The following is a 19,898-nucleotide window of genomic DNA, read 5'->3' as shown; positions in this document are numbered from 1 at the left end:
CTGCTATAGTTAGAGATACAGAGTTGAGAATCATTACTATATAGATGTTTTTTAGCCAAAGAACTGGACAGGTTCACCTACAGAAAGTATAGGTAGAGATTTAAGGTTGTATCTTGGGGTCACCGATATTTAGTGGTCAGGAAGAGATGGATGATCTCACAAGAGAGCTTGGGAAGGAGCAGCTAGGGTCCTAATCACAATTACAGAGGTATAGTCTCTTTTTTATTTTTTTAAAGATTTATTTATTTATTTATACAAGCACTGGGTACAGTCAGAAGTGTGGGTGGGTGAGAGAATTCACCAGAGCCAGAATGGGGAGCAGAGCAGGCAGAAGGACCTACGTACACTGCTGAGGGGAGCAGCAGGCGGCAGGAGAGGTCTGCAGCCATGTGGGACCCTCGCCCGGCGGCTGGGGATCGAACCGGCACTGCAGAGGCTACGGTTACCTTCACAACCCAGTGCTCAACTGCTGCGCCACCGGGGAGGCCCCGGCATAGTCCCTTGAACAAATTGTTTTTCTTGTTTCTTGTCATTTGTTTTATAATCTCATATTTATATGGATTCGGAATTTTCAGTTGTACCAGAAAAAAAGATCATTTGCCATAAATATACAATATGACACACACATACACAGTAATATAAAAGTAAAAAATCAAACTTCCCTCAGGTGATTTTCTTGCTAAGGACAAGGATAATGATTTTAAGTGGTTACCTGAACCTGTCTTTTCTGTGACTCCCAGAGGAGGACATCAATAATGCTAGACATCCAGCATATTGCTGATTAGATACTTATATCATGAGTGTTATTGTTAATGTACAGGTGTAATTAGGATTTTGTATTTTTTACTTATTTCTGTGATTATTGTAGTTATTGACACTTTAAATTCTAATTCTTGGTGCTAAATTATTTCACTCTGCTATCAGGGTGCTGTTAATTATATGTTCAGAAATAACAAGGTAGTATATGTGTAGGTAGTACTAGCACAAATGCAGTTTTTACTATCATCTATTTCTATTTATAATCTCTCTGCTGCCTGCTTCTTCTATGGCAGGAAGAAATGGTCAACAATGCTGACTTGGTATCTTAGTTCATGAGTTTATGTTTTAAATAAGTAAATAAGCAAGTGGCTAATTGAATATGTTGTGTTTATTTTTTCTTTTATTTATCAGATTACTATAGTCAATTCATTTTTCTATCATTTTTGGTTTATGAAGGATTTTGTCAGTGGTGTGTAGATTTTAAATTAAAATGTAGCAAACATGGATTAGAGTTGTTCAATTTGCTAAGTGTCCATTTAATACTTATTGCATGTAGCTACATACCCACACTAACGCGAGAAATGAAAAAACAAATGTTCCATAACTTAAAAACATCTTGACAATCTCTGGGATAATAGGAATCAGAAGTTAATCTTAGTTCATGGAATGGTTGAAAAGTAGTGAAAATCAAAAATAAGTTAAAATTGCTTATCCCATTTTTATAATTATCTCAAAGTTTATGTGTGTTATTAACAAGTTATGTTGAAGGTATTTTTATGAAAGAACAAAGATTGCCATTATGGGATAATCACAAAGCCCAGAAGAGAGCATTTCAATAAGGATGAAAGTCTCAAAAATGTCCAGTGCTATCAAGGGTATGGGTCTGAGAAAGACAGATGCTCCTTGGATGAATGGTGCAGATTCCATCTGTGACTTTGAGGAAAGCAGAATTGATAGACAGAAAACTAGAATAGATTAAACTTGGGAACAGACAATTGTAACAGCTGGTGAGGATAGTAGTCAAGGGTGTCTGGAGGTAAATAAGAATAGTGGTTTAGAAAGGGTTTGACCCTGGAAGGGAATATGTGTGCAGTTTTTTTGATATGGTTTGAACTTGCACAAGTTTAAAATTGTTATGGGAAGGAGGCACAGGGGGAGATTTAATGTGTATGAGTCAGAACAACGAGAGAGCAAGGTCTTCACTTGTAAGAGAAAGAGGACTTAAAAGATGGTATTGGATGTTGGTAGCTGTCTTGATCTGGTGATGGGATGTTGAGACAGACACCAGTCTGATGGCTTTCAATTGCTTAATGAATTAGGACAGAAGGATGACTCCTCAACTTATGACAGAGTTTATTAATGATTTATCAAAATGGGGGATATGTACTTCTCTCCCAGTACTAAAGGAAAAAAAAAATCTGGTTAATTATAGATATAATTGTTTAAAAGCTGTTTTAATACCATGTCAAAGTAAGAGAATTTTCAGTGCATGCTCTGGTTTTCATATCTCTTTTGATCTATTAGTCCTTTGGGAAATAATGACTACAAGCTAAAGCAGATTGTATTAGACTTGTCAATGGAGATAAAATTGTGGCTTTAGGAAATAAAACTTCCAGTTATTCATGTTGATGGCATATAGAGATTGTGTGAACAATTGAAAGAGAGAGAAACCAGCCAACTCTAATTTTTAACCTTTATTTTTGGGCTAATAATAGCTTGAACTAGAATTACAAATTATAAATACATTTAATAAATTAATTTTACATTTTTCCTTGTTCTTATCTTTTAATGAAAATGCTAAAATATGTTAATGTTTTAATGGCAAAGAGGAAAAAGACCCCCCCCACCTGAAAAAAGTTAAAACATTGATAATCATTCACTGAATATAGTGTTGCTCTTTAGATATGTATATTTTAATCATCTTGATAATTTTCTCTATAAGGATAGCAGGAGTGCCTTTAGACAGAAAAATATTGCAATAATATTTTCCACACACAGAGCATTTTTGCTCTAAAAAGCTCTAAACAGAAGGTGTTCCAGATGGTGTCGTTTTAATGTGTAGTCTTTGTATACTTTAAAAATTACTATTTTGGAAAATAAAGCTTTCTTGATTATACTTAAGGTTTCTGGCGTGCTCTTTGATGCAATTATTGGGATTTAGAGTCTGTGCTTTTTTTATGCCATAGGACTTCTTTGTGTGTTTTTTGAATTTCTATCGTTAGTCAGTGAATGTTCTGAATCACAAGGTCAGAGGCATTTTCCTGGACAGGGTAGGTATCCACTTTGACTGAAATGTTCACTAGATTACAACATCTTTTTCTTAAAGTTTGAAAACTATTTTTGCACTTTAGCCACATTCCCTGTGTATCTCTTTCTGATAAATTACTGTGCTCACCATCCTTACCTTTATAGCTTCACGCCCTTTTGTCAAAGACACTTCTTACTAAGCTTTCATTGAAAGGTCATTAGTTGTAACAAATACAATATGAATAACTCAGCTATGTTCTGAGAAACAGAAAATACAGGCTTAAAAAAATATTTCCTAGTTAACCTGGAGTGAAGCGTAATGCACTTGAAGGTTCCCAGATTGGTTGCTTTCAATTTTAATTGCAAATTCCAGACATAATGGAGCTAACAACACTATCAATATGTCCCACAATTATCGAACAGGCTACTTTTCTCAATTTGGGAGATCAAAACCCTAAATTTAAGATTCTTATTTCACATCAACTTACTATATGTGATGTTTGTTTTTCCCTCCTTGACTACTGTTTTATAGTAGCTGACATGTTAGCAATACTCTGGAGGGTGAATTATCTTAAAGTGGTTTCTAAATTGTGCGTGTAATTGCAAATAAAACAGTAGCCAATTGCCCACAATATCAGCTTGACTGCTTTTGTAACTTTCTGATGATTTAATTCATAGAGCTGTTTTAATCTGAATGTTGTCAAGGCAAACAAGATTTTCTCTTCTCAGACCACCCCCACATATTTTGGAAAAAGAAAGGGAGTCTTCATACTTATAAAGTGACTTTTGTTGAAGAGAATTGCAACAAATGGAATGTATGATTATTTAACAAACGATGGATTTTAAAGTATATATTACTTGCTTGAGAAATTTATTTTAGTCAAAGCACTTTGAACAATTGGAGTGAATGTTTCTGGGCAGATAAATGAGATATAATGTGAAAAAAAAATGAGAAGCTCTCTATATAAATGGGATCAGGGTGATTAAACATACATATAAAAGTAACTGTGTCTGAAATCCAAGGTACAATTAAGTGGAAAAAATAAGCAATCTGAGAAAACAATAGGTTCAGAGAAATAGGATGGCCAAGGGAGCAACTTCAGTTCCTGATGACCTTTGAGTTCTTGAGGAAGCATAGCTACCTGGGTCTGGAAATACAGATTGATAGCTTCCTTTTTAGTATCAGTTAAATTTAATTAATAGCTTGACTTTCTCTGGAAAGAATATATATGCATGTATGTATATGTACTTATATACATACAGTTTATTTCTATGTAAAATGTTATTTATTTTAAAACCTCAAAAAATATTCTTAAAAATGGGATTTAGGTTCATTCTGAAGCCAGTGGAACACCACTCAAGCTTTTAAGCCCAGCCCAAATAGAGCTGTTTCTCCCCTTCCATGAGGGGGTTGCTAAATAGTGTATAGATATGAGATTAGAATACTGAAGCCTTTGCTTTTCTTGGGGAATTAAGTACCTTAATAGTTTTTACTGAACTGCTGGCTTCAGAAGAAATAAACTATTTAAAATAGTATCTTCTACATTACTCCTGTGACACAGTCTCTACATCTTGTAGATTTTCTTAATAATTGCTTGTTTCTGACTAAAATTCCACAAAACAGTTTTTTTTATCTGAAGGTGTGGGGAAAATACTGTATCTTTATAAAGTAAAATGATGGTGATTTGTGGATGTGAAGACTAAATAAAATTTACTAGAACCCCATTTTTGGCCATGAAGAAGTATAGTCCACCCTATATAAGCTTTGCTTCCTCGGATTTCAGTTATTTGAAGTTAGCCATGGTGGAAAAATATTACATAAAAGATGTTTTGAGAGAGAAAAAGAATCCATTTACCTAACCTTTTTTTACAGTATATTTCTATCATTCTTTTTTTTTTTAGTCACTGTACCAAATTTACAAATTAAACTTTATTTCAGATAGGCACTTACAAGAAAAAACAGTTCTTATCAAATAGGATTTGGTAGAATCTGAGATTTCAGGCACCTACTGAGAGCATTGGAACATGTCATCTGTAGATAATGGGGTTACTGTCACTGACATGGAGTATGCCCCCCTCCCACTTATAACAATTAGAAAACTGGGCAAAGTTTATGAAACATGCTAATTTTAGGCATTCTAGGTTTGGGATCATGGAAGAAGGACAAAAAATGAAGAAGGGCTTAATATTGCCTTGAATTAATATGCGTAGATATGTTTCAGTCCATGGAAAGGGAATATGGGGAGTCCCAAGAAGAATGAGGTGGCTTTGCTAAGTTGAAGAGGTAGAGACAGGAGTTTGGGGACATGTGGAAACTAAAATTTTCAGGGCAGAGTATCAGAGCAGAGGAAGCTAGGTAGAAAACATTTCAGAAATCTTCATAGGTGCTCCCTTCCTTCTTTGGTTCCATACCAAACTGTATGTTCATAGGGTGAAATGCCAGAAGCCCAGTCAGAAATCAGCCCCATGCTGTTGTGAGAAAATTCTTAGAGTTTAGATGGGTTTGGTGTGTTGATATTCCAGGTCATTAAATACACAGGACATTCATAAAGACCCCAAAAAGGTAAAACTAGAGAGTTAAATCTAAAACAGTCCTAGAGTCAAGGCTGCTCTATTTTCACCTTATTAAATTTCAAAACAAGCCTCTAAAGAATCAGCTTTTCCATAAATAATTTACTTGACTGGCAATCAAACGGGCAAAGGATGCCAAAATAAACATCAATAATCTCTAAGAAATGGTAACACAATGATGACACTCACCATGTGAAAAGTCCTAGTCATGTGAAAAAACTGTCAGTCATATAATAGAAACAAACTCAGAAATAAGAAAGATATTGGAATTAGCAAAGATGCTATACAGTGAATTTTAAATAATTTAAAAATTTCAAAGATGTAATGGAAAACACAAACATAATGAAAAAAATGGTTGTATGAAAAATAGAATTTCTAAAACTAAAGAATACATTTTCTGAAAGAAAATTTCACTGGATGGGCTCATATAGAATAGACTGTACCTAAAAAAAGTCAGCGACTTAAAGACATGACAATAGAAACTCCCAAAACTTAAGCATGGGGTATAAAAACTAAATATCAACAGATCTTTAGTGATCTGTGGGATAATATCTAACATTGTCATGTAGGTGTCATTAGAATCCCAAATGAGAGAAGAAAAAAATGGACTAAAAAGTATTTAGTTGAAGAATTGTGGCCAAGTATTACCAGAATTTGATAAAAACTGTTACTTAGGTGCACTTGTCAACATGGTAAAGGGAAACCACATTAAGACACAGCCAGATTCCAAAAAGTTGAGTGAGGGAAACAAGTTAATGAGAGGGCCTCCCCGGTGGCGCAGCGGTTGAGCGCTGGGTTGCGAAGCTGCCCGCGGCCTCTGCGGCGCCGGTTCGATCCCCGGCTGCTCCCCGGCCACCGGAGGCGGGTCCCACATGGCGCGCAGACCTCTCCTGCCGCCCGCTGCTCCCCTCAGCAGTGTACTTCGGTCCTTCTGCCTGCTCTGCTCCCCGCTCTGGCTCTGGTGAATTCTCTCACCCTCCCGCGCTTCTGACTGTACCCAGTGCATGTATAAACAAACAAATAAATAAATAAACATGCCTCTATTAAAAAAAAAAAGTTTAAAAAAAAAAAGTTAATGAGGGAAAAAAAATTAAATTACCAGAGACAAATTAAGCCATGTTAAATATAGAGAATAAAGATGAGATTGTCGCATCAGAAATCATGTCAGCTAGAAGATAATGTAATATCTTTTTAAGTGATGGGGGGAGGAAACCCGAAAAACAAAATCAACCAGCTGCTATTAACCTAAAATACTCTGTTCAGCAAAAAATATCTTTCAGAAATAAAAGCAAAATATTTTTGGCCAAACAAATGCTGACTTATACTGTAAGAATGAAATATGTGAAAGTGTGCTATTTGCTTTTTATTTGTGTTTAGCATATTCTAGTTTATGTAAATTTTATTTTTTATCCAGTGAAATTTTTTGATTCCATCTCTTGTGACAATACTTCTGGTTTTAGTCAGTAGACTAGCCTCAAATATGGCGGTCTATACTTTGTGGTTTTTATATTGCAGTTTTGAGAAAATTGTTTTTGTTGGTCCTGGAACTTGGTCTTAGGAACTTTCCAGATTGTAGGACACTGGAATGCTTCTTTACATGACTTTTGAAGTACCCTTTAAAATTTATGCTTGGGGGATGGATTGTAGTTCATTTCTCTATATTTAAGAGTTTATCAAAATAATTTTTCAAATTTTAATCTGTAAATGAATGGTTTTTAGAATATTTATTAGTACTGTAAAGTCATTTGATATTAGTTGATAATACTTGAAATTTCAAGGTTGGCCAATATGTGTGTTGAAAATTCTTTTGATGCTTTATTTAATGTGCACAGAGTTTGGATAAGCATCAAAGAGGAAGGTTGTTGAACTGATGCTATTAAATGTCAAACATTTTCTGTGCCAGATGATATATTTTAGGATTCAGTCTTTGACAAGTTGACTCAAGAGTTAACTTGTCATTATTTGTTCTATTCCTCACTAGTTCACAGGAGACCTATAACTTGTCATCACAGGATTTCTTTTGACTAGAAAGTAAATTTGAAGTTTGAAATGCTCAGTTAATGGCAGGATTATATTGGTATTGTAGGAGGGTCTTGGATTTTGGATTTTTCTCTTCTTGCTGAAATACCCATTATACCTTTTTGTTTACAAGCAGTTTCAAAGATAAGTTAGAGCCTAATTACCAGGTTATAAAAAAAGTTTGTAAGAATCCAAAAAAAAGGTAAAATTTTCTCTTCACCTAACCTCCTGAATGTAGCAAAGATGTGAGTTTTGATTGTTTGTATCATTTAGGGGCTTGGTATTTCTCAGGGAAATTACCTGAATACAGAGTTTCATTTAGACAAATATACTTTGAAATAGAATGCTTTTGAGCTAAGGACGATGTAATATAGACGAAAAGGCTAAAGTATGTCACGAGTATTAGAGCAAGTGTCAGAATTCTTCAAAAAGAAAATTGCAAAACCTGTAGGTCAAGGCTGTAGTGATGGCGTGGAAGATAAAGCATGTAGGTAAAAATGTCAGAAAGTAGGAGATGAAGATTACAGGCAGAAATGTCAGGGGAAAAGTCGTAGTTAAAGGAAGTTCAGAAGATGTTAGAAGTGAGTGCAGTGAGGTGCTGGTAGCATTGTCCTCCTCCAGAATATTTCAGTAAGGGACATCAAAGGAAAGATAGGTGGACTTTGATTTTCTTTTTTTTTTATAACTATTTTTTTAATTAATTACTTTATTTATATAAGCACTGGGTACAGTCAGAAGCACGGGAGGATGAGAGAATTCACCAGAGCCAGAGCAGAGAACAGAACAGGCAGACTGATGAAATACACTGCTGAGGGGAGCAGCGGGTGGCAGGAGAGGTCTGCGCGCCATGTGGGACCCTCTCCGTTGGCCTGGGATCGAACCGGCACTGCAGAGGCTGCAGGCAGCTTCGCAACCCAGCTCTCAAACTCTGCGCCACCAGGGGAGGCCCGACTTTGATTTTCTTTTAACCTTAGGACCAATGAATAATCAGCAATGCAGAACATGAACAATCCTCCCCTTTCCCCAAATAATCAAACAGAGCTCCTTCAGCTCATGTCTTTGGGTTGAATCCAAGGTAGCTGTCTGAACATCTGAAATTAAGATTAATTTTACTATGGTATAAATAAACTTGAAATGTATCAGTGATTAACTTATGTTTCAAATCATATTTATATCTAATTATTGGAATTTAGAGCTATTATGCACCCACGAATACTGTACCAGTCCACTGAGATGCTGGAAAGCTGTCTTTGCTTGTCTGTAGAGTTTGGAGTCTAGCAGCTGGGACGCTGACAACAGTTGATAGGGCAAAACAGCTGTTCAGCAGTAAGAAGGTACATTGCTTAAGAACTGAGCATAGGAGGGAGATCAGGGACAGAGTGTCAGGGATTTTCTTGCAGAGTGTATATACCTTTGGGAGAGGAATCAGTGGAGTAGCTAGAGAACAGAAAATATTTATTACAAAGACATGGAGAATAAATTGGTTTATGTATATTTGTCTGTCTCTGTTTTTCATGTAAAAGAATGGCAAAGTTGGAGGGAAAAAATATGGGTCAGTTAATGAAGGCATTTAGATCTTAAAAACTCCAGACCTACAAAAAGACAATGATCAGGAAGTAATGTCATTAGCTTCACGTTTCAGAATGTTCATTCTGACACCCCTGAGGAATTAGGAATTAGCGAGGTAGAGAATTGGGAAGGAGCTTCGTTTAGGAGGGGTTTTTAGTGGCCTCAGTATACGCATTATGGAGACCTGAATAAGCAAGGTTGGAATGACACCGGTGTAGTTCCTGGGAACTACAGTCAAAAAATACTGACACTAAATCCAAGTGGTGATGATTGGAGAGAGGTACCAACTGATAGTTAATCCAAAATTTCTGGTAGGATAAATAAATAGTCATAGTGTCAGGAGCAGTGTAGTATAACGATGAAGAAGTATTTGACATACATGTGGCACATTATGATAAAGACATCAAAAAGTATCAGTTGGTATAACGGCTTGTTAGTGATTGATATTACATCTCTTGAGTAAAAAGGTAATATTAATTACGATCCTCATTTTGACAATAATGAAACCGAGACCCAAACAAGGTTGTTAATTTGTACTAGGTCACAAAGGAAGTGAGTGCAGAGCCAGAATTTGAGTTCTGAAAGTGATTGCATTTCTGACTCTCTTTTTGCTGTTGCTTTTTGATCACAGGAAGATCTGATTGATCAGAGAAAGTTATAATCTGGAGATGGGGATTGGGTGTTACCAAGTTACATGCTGGGGCTGAAGCCTTGGTCTGAGTGACATCCCTTGATAGTCTTTGGAGTTTATATAAAAACATTGAGGACAAATTGCATTTTCAGAAAGTAGTTGTAAGCTTGGGAAACAGACTGAGTAACCAGTAAGACAGGGAAAAAGCCATGAAGAATTAAGTTACAAAAGCCAAATTGGAGGATGTATTTTCCCTTTTTTTAAGAAATGAAATCATCAACAGTTCTAGTCTTGAAAAATACATTTACAAATATCCATTAAAAGTCACTGTTGACGGAGGGTGAAGAGTGAAAGAAGAGAACAGAAACACAGCAGACTTCCTCTATTCTGTGGAGAAACTTGACTATTGAGGCAAATGAAGTAGAAGTTAGTGGGAGGGTAAAGGAAGTGTCTTCTTCCAATGGGTGAGACAATATTGCATTTATATGGATTTAAGGATAATCTGTCTAGAAATATTTTTTATAAAAAAACAAAATTATAATTTGAAATGCTTTTTAAAACTTTACAGAGCATTATACATCCATGGGCATACCAAGTTGGATTTCACAGTCTGGCATACTGCAATTGAAAAAGCAGCAGGTACAGATGGTAATGCATTACAAGATCAGCAGCTCAGCAAAAATGACGTGCCCATTATCGTGAACAGCTGTATAGCATTTGTTACACAGTATGGTAAGTATTACAGGGCTTTTATTCAACCCCCAGAACTCATAATATCATTCCTACAGTTTTTAAGTGGTCCATCCATGGGCCTGCATTAGAGACCTTTATATTTGTAAGTACATCAGTGAAAAATAAAAGCATACTTTCTGTTCAGCAAAATGTCACTCCTTTCTTTTCTGGCATGCCGATTTTAAGTATCATAGTGAAAGACTCTATATTGTAAGATGTATATTAGTATTAGATTAAAGATTATATTTTCCAGAGGTTATAAGCCTAGAATAAAATCTAGAAGAATGTAGTGTGCTACCCAAGCATCTTATTAGAGAGGTAAATTCTCAGGCAATATGCCGGAGAGTTTACTGTTTATTGACATATGTGTATAGTATTTGTAAGTGTATCTTGTTCAGAGTGCTTACATGTGTATATTAAGGACATAGTAATTTTAATAGTTTGGGCTTAATTCCAAGAGATAACTTTATGCATAGGAAAAAAACAGTTTGTTCACCTTCATTTGAATTTAATATGTTATGTTAGCATTATAGATAGACCTGAAAAGAACTTTATTCCTCATGTTTATTTTCAGATTACTATGGCTTCCTCAATTTCCTTCTTTCTGTTACATATTTCCCTAATACTTTAACAGGTAGAAATTTCTTAACTGCATTTTTAATCTAAAAAGGTTCTGTACCTTAATCTGTAGGTAAATGGCATTGATTTAACTTATAATTGTGGAAAAAATTAAAATGAATGATCTAGTATTTGGGAATGCTGTATAAACTTTTTTTATTCTACTATAAGTATCTTTGAGTGTTTGTAATTTGAAAAGCAGGTATAAATCAGTGAGTGAGTTGCAGTGACATTAGGTCATTATTACTTACTGATTGCCAGTTGTGTGCCAGTCACTGACATTGGTCATGGAAATACAATAGTAGGAATAAAAACTTAAAGACAAAGCCATGAACCATGTGTTCCAGTATGAGAACTGACAATAAACTAACAGGAAACCAAATTCCATAAATAACTAAAGCTTTGAAGAAAATATTTTTTATACGTTAAATGTATAATATGTACACATTGATCTATTCTGAGAAGAATACCATTTTATCTCTTATTTTATATATAGTACCTGTGAAATTATTAATATTCAGAATCAATGTGTTTGAATTAAAAACCTATTGTAAGTAATGTGCAAAGTCACACTGTGGGCATTGTTCTATGAAATTCCTTTCTATGATAGTATGTTTATTTTTTTCTTATAACCACCTGTCTATTTAAAAATGGGGAAGGAGATGGTTGCCATCTTCATTTATTAATCATTTGTAATGAAATGAATTATAATGAAATGCACTTCATTTATTAGTGCAATTTATTGCACTTGCATTTTACAGGTATAAATAAATTGCACATATATTATGTCTTAGGAAGAGCATACCCTCAATGGAAAATTTCACATCATGTTAATTTCCTAGTGTCATGGAGTCTCTCTTAAGCTGACAAATGATTAAAATAACTTGACTAGTTCCAGTGTATTCAATTTAATGTTTCTCTAGGGAAATCAGAAGTTTCTTTGTGGTGTTTATTTGAATTCAAAATCACTAACACTAGATTGTTTTCAACTAAATTTCATATAACTAGTTTGTAACTCTAGTTCAAGGTAAATTACCTTGCATATTAAAGTAATATGCCAACAAAGGACTAGGGTATTTTTTTTTTTTAATCTTAAATTTTATTTTTATATTCCCCCATACAATTGCAAACGCCCCATTCTGACCCCAATCCTTCCCCTCCCGCCCCCCACCCCCAAAAAGTGTCTCTGGTTCATAGTTTTTTGTTGATTTTGATTTTCACTTTCTTATATTCATTTTCCTGGTCCCTTATTTAAGTTTTCTAGATTCCTGCTATGAGTGAGACCATCCGGTATTTTTCTTTTTCTTTTTGGCTTATTTCGCTGAGCATGATCCCTTCCAGCGCCATCCATGTTGCTGCAAATTGCATGTGTTTATCTTTTTTGAATGCTGAGTAATATTCCATGGTATATATGTACCACATCTTCTTGATCCAGTCATCTACTTTTGGGCATTTGGGTTGTTTCCAAAGCTTAGCTATTGTAAACAGTGCTGCTATAAACATAGGGGTGCAGGTGCTCTTTGGAATTGATGTTTCTGTGTCCTTTGGGTAAATACCTGGACTAGGGTATTTTTTGAAGAACAGAATATGAGGAACACCGCAATGTTACCAGCATGTATAGCAGTGAAGATTTGATATGAATTTAAAATTATCCTAGTGATTATAGGATCATGTTGTTGTCCTTTTCCAGAGAGACTGGTCTACTGCACAGGAAGAGGGGCAGGAGACTAGGAAATTGTGTGATAAATGAGTACACAAAATATTAGCTTGTGGAATGGAGAGAAGCAGAATGTTTTGAGAGCAAGGTCAACTTCTGTAACATAGTGTTGCTTTATGATGTATTAGAGAGAAGAAATTCACAGATGAAAAGAACTGGGGATATGGCAGCACCATATATTGAACTAGGGGAACAAAATGAAGATGTAGGGACTGGGAGGTTAGGTGGTGAATAGGGCAGAGGTTAATCCCTCTCAGGTTATTTTTAATTGTCTTTATATGTGTGTAAGGGTGTGTGTGTGTTTGTGTGTGTGTGTGTGTGTGTGTGAGAGAGAGAGAGAGAGAGAGAGAGAGAGAGAGAGAGTGAGTGATGTGTATATATGGCATATTCACAGTAAAGTATATGTGAGTGTGTTCGAAATGTTAGAAATTGAAATCTGGGTGAAAATGTATATGATTTGGTTGAAACAATGAAATTTGATGAGTTTTCTTAGAAAATTTTGTAGGGGGTTGGAGAAGAGAATTAAAGATGGATTCCTAGAATCAACAACAAACACTAGATAAGCAAAAGAAATAGAAGTCTGAAAGATTAACTATAGAGGAAGGGGAAAATGTGAGATACAGTGTCATGAAAGTTGTGTGATTTTAATTTGACACGGATTAATTTGGAGTGTCAAATCTGCAGTTTAAGTGAGGAAGATGGACCCAGTAGAGTTAAAATCCGGCAGACATACAAGTTTGTGTGGTGAGAAGATTAACAGGCATGTGAGGCAGTGAAAAGAATTAATATAGGAAGAAGATAATGGAGGATTTTGGTGTCTCTTCACCATTGCCATCATCATCACTACTCTTCCTCCTATTGTCCCCTACTACAGCTTACTTCCAATGGAGCATCTGATGAATCCATTATCAGGAAGAAAGTGAAGGTGGAATAAGACAGAAATTAGAACATAGCTGTGAAGGCAAAGGGGCTGTGCAAATTTGTTCCAGAGAGGCTCATTTTCATTAATGAATCTGGAATCATGTTTGTGTTTTGTGAGGCAAAGTGAAGATAGGACACTGGTGGTAACATAGCATTTAAAAAAAAATTCTGTGAAGAACCAGGTGGACTGACCAGCACCTTGATAAAAGCTGAGGATGGAATAGTTTATTCAACAGGTTTATATTTTAAATACCAAAATTAAATGAAAAAAGTTTTCCCTCACCTGCATGTTTATGTCCATTGTTGTCATGTTTATTTCTTAATGCTTATCATTACAACAGAAAGATTTTTAATTATTTTAATTAAAAATTTTAATGAAAATTCTAATTTTAATACTTATAGTGGATTTTGGTTTCGGACATTGTTCATATAACCTTTTTTTTTTTTAAACAAAGGTTTAGGCTGCAAATATATTTATCAAAAGAATGGTGATCCTATACACATTCGTGAACTCTTGGAGAATTTCAAAAAGGATGCAAGAAGCTTTAAGTTGAGGGCTGGCAAACATCAGCTTGAAGATGTTACTGGTGTGTTGAAAAGTTTCCTGTCTGACATTGATGATGCACTTCTTACCAAGGAGCTCTACCCGTACTGGATCTCTGCTTTAGGTAATACCTGTGATAGAGCACATACTATAAATGTTGCCTTCTAATTTGATACCTAGATTTTTAAAAATACTTGATATTCAGATATTTTAATTGAAAGAAACACTGTTCATAAAGGCTCAGAACAGAAATTGTGCAAATATTAATAGTTGTTTATATCAACTTTAAAATAAATTTATAGTTATCTTTGCTAAGTATTGTATTTTTTTTGTTTTGTTTTGTTTTGTAGAACTGGGGTGTAGGCCAGAGGTGAGAGGGGTGTGGTGAGAGGATTCACTATATACAGAGTGGGGGCAGAACAGGCATATTAACTGAAATACACTCCTGAGGGGAATAGTGGGCAAGACAGGAGAGGCCTACTGTGCTGTATGTGGGTAGCTCCCTGGACTTGGATCGAACTCAGGCTGTAGCTCAGCCCATAGTGGTTATAGCAGTGAGACTTAACCGCTAGGCCACCAGGGAGGCCCTAAGGAGTGTTTCATACACTTAGTTTCAGTTTTCTTAGTGCTTTCTTTTCTTCAACTTGGGAAGTATTAACAGTCAAGCCCATGTATGCTGTTAATTCCTCATTAAAAGTAACATGAAAGTTTTAATGCAAGATTAGTTTTTGAAGATTTTCATGACTCTTTTGTCTTTCCTGTATCATTTATTCTTTTTTAGAGTTACATTATTATATTCCTCACCCCACTCTTTCTTCATTTTCCCTAGATTGTCTAATAAATTAACAAAGCTTTGCTACTCTGTAAGAGAACCTATTTAAGAAAGAACCTATCTTAGAAAATTAGTTTATTATGTCACTGGGTTAATTTGTTTTCACTAAAACATATATTTACATATATTAATTCAGAACAACTCCTCTTATAGAAGCCTAACAATAAGTACTTTTAAATATAAATATTGTCTTTAAGTGCACTGTTGAGGGGAGCAATATTGTCTTTAAAAATCTCATGTTTCAACTAGTGCTATTTTCAGTTTTATATATTATCTTGTAATCTAGCTCTATACTTGTCTATATCTCCACACCTGTAATTCATATGTATGTATATTATTGACAAATAAACCACAGGATTTCCTATATGTATTTATTTTCACAATGATTTTTATTTTTTCAATTTATCTTTGAACTATATCATAATTTACTAATATATTTCTTGTATGTTCCATCTGTTTCAAGATCTCTTTTGAAAATTACCTTTGATTTTGAATATACATTATTACTCTGATGGTAGTTTTTTGTGGAAATTATTTGTTTAATCTGTAATAAACTATGACATTTGTAGGAATTAATTTTGAAGTGATGGGATAAAAAATCTTCAGTTTGAAAAATTATCCCAAGAAAGTAATATTGTTTTTAAAATACAACTTTTTCACAATTTAACTAATTTAGAAGTCTTTTGGTATTTCCCAAATCACTAGATTTAGCTCTAATCACAGAAATTATTAAATGTAAACTTTATGGTATATAAAATATGAAATTAGATAATATATCTCTTTAAGCCCAATTATCTTGCCAATTTCATTTTTTAAAGATGTTTTTATTATAATTTGTAACTATGAAGTTATGGTACACTGTTTAACATACAGTAAACCCTCAGGTAACATCATGGTTAAGTTCTCGGAGACTGCAATGTTAAATGAAATGAGGTATCCCCCAAGAAAGGTAGTCCTCAAACTAATCTTTAAAGTCAGCTGGGATTTGTTTTTTGTTTTTTTTGTTTGTTTGTTTTTGTTTTTTTGACCTTAGCGTAGGAAACTACTTAAAGGAAATGGTGTTATTCAAGAACCCGTGGTCTATCTATTTTATACAGACTTACAGTTTGTTGTAAAATTGGTTATCAAAAATCTCTCACTTTTTTTTTTTTTTTTTTTTTTTGCCAGAGTTGTCAAATTCACTGACAAGTCATCTTCACTGTTGTCATCACATATAGTGGGGAAAAGTGACATTGAAAAGAGGAATGTGTTCATTGTTTACTGGTTTATGAATTCTTTAAGAATTTATGGGGAGGTGACTTTGAATACTGGGTCAAAAAGCCTTAATGGTCTTTACCTTTAGATTTTCTGTAGTTCACCCTGACCTGACAGAAGTGTTTCTGTTGGATCTGACAAAGATAAACCAAAATACTCTGGTTTTGGTTCCTTTTCAGGTTGACCTGAAAAGGAAGTTCTCTTGGGTCTTGGACACCTGAGGCAAATAATGCTATACAATGGCACACTGCCTATTTATATGATATATGATCTGTTCTTCTGAGAACACAATTAAATTGTCTGGATTTTAAATTCATTTTATTTTATATTTGACGGAAACTACTTAAAGGAAACATTATTCACCCACAGTCTTCTTGCTTACTTTTGAATTGTGTAAGTTTTATTTTGTAAATATTATCTATTTCATTTTTAAAATATTTGTGAAAATATACTAGCATGACTTCTTGTTATGAGTGTAATAATATTAATTAAATTTTATTGAATTAATAAAGTTACCCCTACAGTTTTAGTTGGAGGACATAAGAATTAATGTGTGAATTACAGCAGAGATGATAGGCAATTCTTTTTTTTTTTTAAAGATTTATTTATGCATACAAGAGCTCGAGTACAGACCAGAGGCTTCGGGGGGGTAGGGGGTGGGGTGAGAGGATTCACCAGAGACAGAGTGGGGAACAGAACAGGCAGATTGACCGAAGTACACTGTTGAGTGGAGCAGCGGGCAAGTCAGGAGAGGTCTGTTGTGCCATGTGGGTTGCTCCCTGGCCAGCCAGGGATCTAACTCATGCTGTAGAGGCTGTGGATTGCTTCATAGTGTGGTGCTTAACCCCTTGCTCCAGCAGGGAGGCCTGATGATAGGCAATTCTTAATTCACTTCCAGTGTATTTTCTCAATAGAATTTGGGTGTGTTTTTCTCTTGTGTTTAGAAAGTCATCTACTAGTGTACTTAAGTCAGTATTGCCATGGTCACCGTTTAGATGTCATATGTAGACTAAATCAGCACAGAACTACACCTCAAAAAGTTAAATACCCAGGAGTAAACCTAACAAAGAAGGTGAAGCACTTATACAGAGAAGACTATAGGGCACTGTTAAAAGAAATAGAAGACACAACGGAATGGAAAGTTAGTTTCAACTTAGAATCCGAGGTTATTCAAAAATTCATCACAGTTTCCTCCCTCATCAGGGATCATAATACCATTTAAAAGCTGTTGCACTTTTAAAGACTCATTATTGTGAGTCTTTAAAGACTCATTATTGTGAGTCTTAGGCAAGGCCAAGCAGAGAATAAAAAAATTCTTGTTTCCAAAGGTTTTTGGGAATTGAGAGGGAATATGTAAATGTAATTCCTTTTACTAAATCAGCACAGTTATTTGAAGAATGAGCTTTTATTTTCCCCATGCGTTAGTAATATGTGAGACCAAACCACCACTACACTTTTTTTTAGAGTCTTCAACTTTGGGACCTGGTGTCTGTAGTTTAAATACTGATTTGTTGGAATTAGTAAAGTGGAGGGTAATACCTTCTCATTCTACTTTCTGTAACTAGCCACATTATATCCATGACAAAGGCTGAGGTCCACTTTGTAGTCTGTCAGAGTTATTAAGGTCTGCACATGTCTTCTTCCATTGTTCCCTTATCTTTTCCAAAAAATTGAAGGTGCTAAGATTGGTTAATGCCCTTTATCTAAATCTTCAGGATAACGAACACTTCATAATTCTGGGAAGATTCATAATTTGGGGGAGATTTTACAAGGGAAAAAAGTCTTTGTCAAAGATAATAAAACCTTACCAAATAGTGAAATGTTTTCATAGGCAGAGTTCAAGTTAGTTTGACTTACTTCTTCAATGTATACTTCTTTTTGAGTTGGGTATATCCCTGTTAGGGGAAGTTCAGTAATCTATAAAATAGAAGATGAAATAAAACTCTGGGTTTTTAAAATTCATTTTTAAAAACTACAAGATTAAGAACTGTTGTATTTAGCTATGAAATGTTGATATAAATAAATAATTTTACAGGATTATGGTAGTTTGAATGTTTTTCCATTGAAACTCGATTGTTTCAGTTAGTGAAATACAATTTTGAATAGTACTAAGAATTTTTTTTTTTTTTATCATCAGATACCCAAGATGAAAAGGAAAGAATTAAAAAGTATGGCGCATTTATACGGACTCTTCCTGGGGTCAACCGAGCAACGTTGGCAGCTATAATTGAACACCTTTACAGGTGGGTGCATTCATGAACTTTCCTAGGTATTTCAAAGATGGCTCTCTGTAAGTCATTATTTCTTTAATGAAAGGACTTCTACTAACCTTCCACATGGAACAATGAGTATTTCACCATATCTCAGGAACAATTTCAAAATGAAATGCCCATTAAACTATCGTTTTAGCAGTTCTCTTTGTAATGAGGACATATTTAGATAAATAGCACTAGAAAATTTCTTAACTATACTAGGTATAGTCACTTAAGGCATCCTAAAATAAATCCATAGCATAGGTAAGAACTTTAAAGCTCATTTAAGAAGGAAATTGAAAAACTGAAGAAAGTACAGACTCCTGAATTATAGCAGGAATCTGTGAGTACAGTTTTTTCCTTTTGGTGTACTTACTATAAACTCTTACTATTTATTGTTAGTTGATTTTTTTTTTTGACTTATTTATTTATACAAGCACTGGGTACAGTCAGAAGCGTGGGAGGGTGAAAGAATTCACCAGAGCCAGATGTGGGAACAGAACAGGCAGACTGATGAAATACACTGCTGAGGGGAACAGTGGACGTGGCAGGAGAGGTCTGCGTGCCATGTGGGACCCTCGCCGGTGGCCGGGGATCAAACCAGCGCTACAGAGGCTGCAGGCAGCTTCACAGCCCAGCGCTCAGCTGCTTTGCCACCAGGGGAGGCCCTATTAGTTGATATCGTATTTGACCCTAATATCTTGGTATCAGACTGTTGATCAGTGAGGAAATTTATTTATTATTTTTTTAAATATTTATTTATTCGCACATAAAAGAACTGGGGTACAGGCCAGATGTGCGGGAGGGTGAGAATATTCACCAGAGACAGAGTGGGGAACAGAACAGGCAGACTGAAATACACTGCTGCAGGGAGCAGCGGGTGAGACAGGAGAGTTCTACTGCACCATGTGGGACCCTTGCTGGCCGGCCGGGATTAAACCGGTGCTGCAGAGGCTGCGGACAGCTTCACAGCACTGCGCTCAACCACCTGCGCCACCGGGGGAGGCCCAGGAAATTTATTTTTTAATGCGGTCTCATTGGTTTACATTGTTATTAGTGTTTAAAGGTATAGGACCACCCCTTTCAGGTGGTATAACTATACTGCACACATATCAAAGTGGAAATTATAAAAGTAAAATTATTTAAATTACCACTGCACCCTTAATATCAGATCTTTGATTGAGAGGTATACATGTTTAAAAAATGATAAGTATTATAACTTATGATTCTTG

The 19,898-nt window shown here is 35.1% G+C and overlaps 1 protein-coding gene across 4 annotated transcripts in view; it reads left to right on the top strand.

Annotated features, from left to right (window-relative positions):
- Positions 1-19,898, top strand: part of ARAP2 (ArfGAP with RhoGAP domain, ankyrin repeat and PH domain 2) — a 169,265-nt gene that overhangs the window by 95,162 nt on the left and 54,205 nt on the right. For all 4 annotated transcript variants that reach the window (XM_037530434.2, XM_037530435.2, XM_054688391.1 and 1 more), the window contains exons 21-23: positions 10,365-10,528; positions 14,240-14,452; positions 18,552-18,657. In XM_037530434.2, the coding sequence (XP_037386331.1) occupies positions 10,365-10,528; positions 14,240-14,452; positions 18,552-18,657 (483 nt within the window). The remainder of the gene's footprint in view (positions 1-10,364; positions 10,529-14,239; positions 14,453-18,551; positions 18,658-19,898) is intronic.

This window comes from Talpa occidentalis, unplaced genomic scaffold (genome assembly GCF_014898055.3).
Source record: "Talpa occidentalis isolate TD23 unplaced genomic scaffold, MPIMG_talOcc4v2.1 talOcc4.6, whole genome shotgun sequence".
Classification (NCBI taxonomy): Eukaryota; Metazoa; Chordata; class Mammalia; order Eulipotyphla; family Talpidae; genus Talpa; species Talpa occidentalis.
This window is presented reverse-complemented; position numbering and strand designations above follow the sequence as displayed.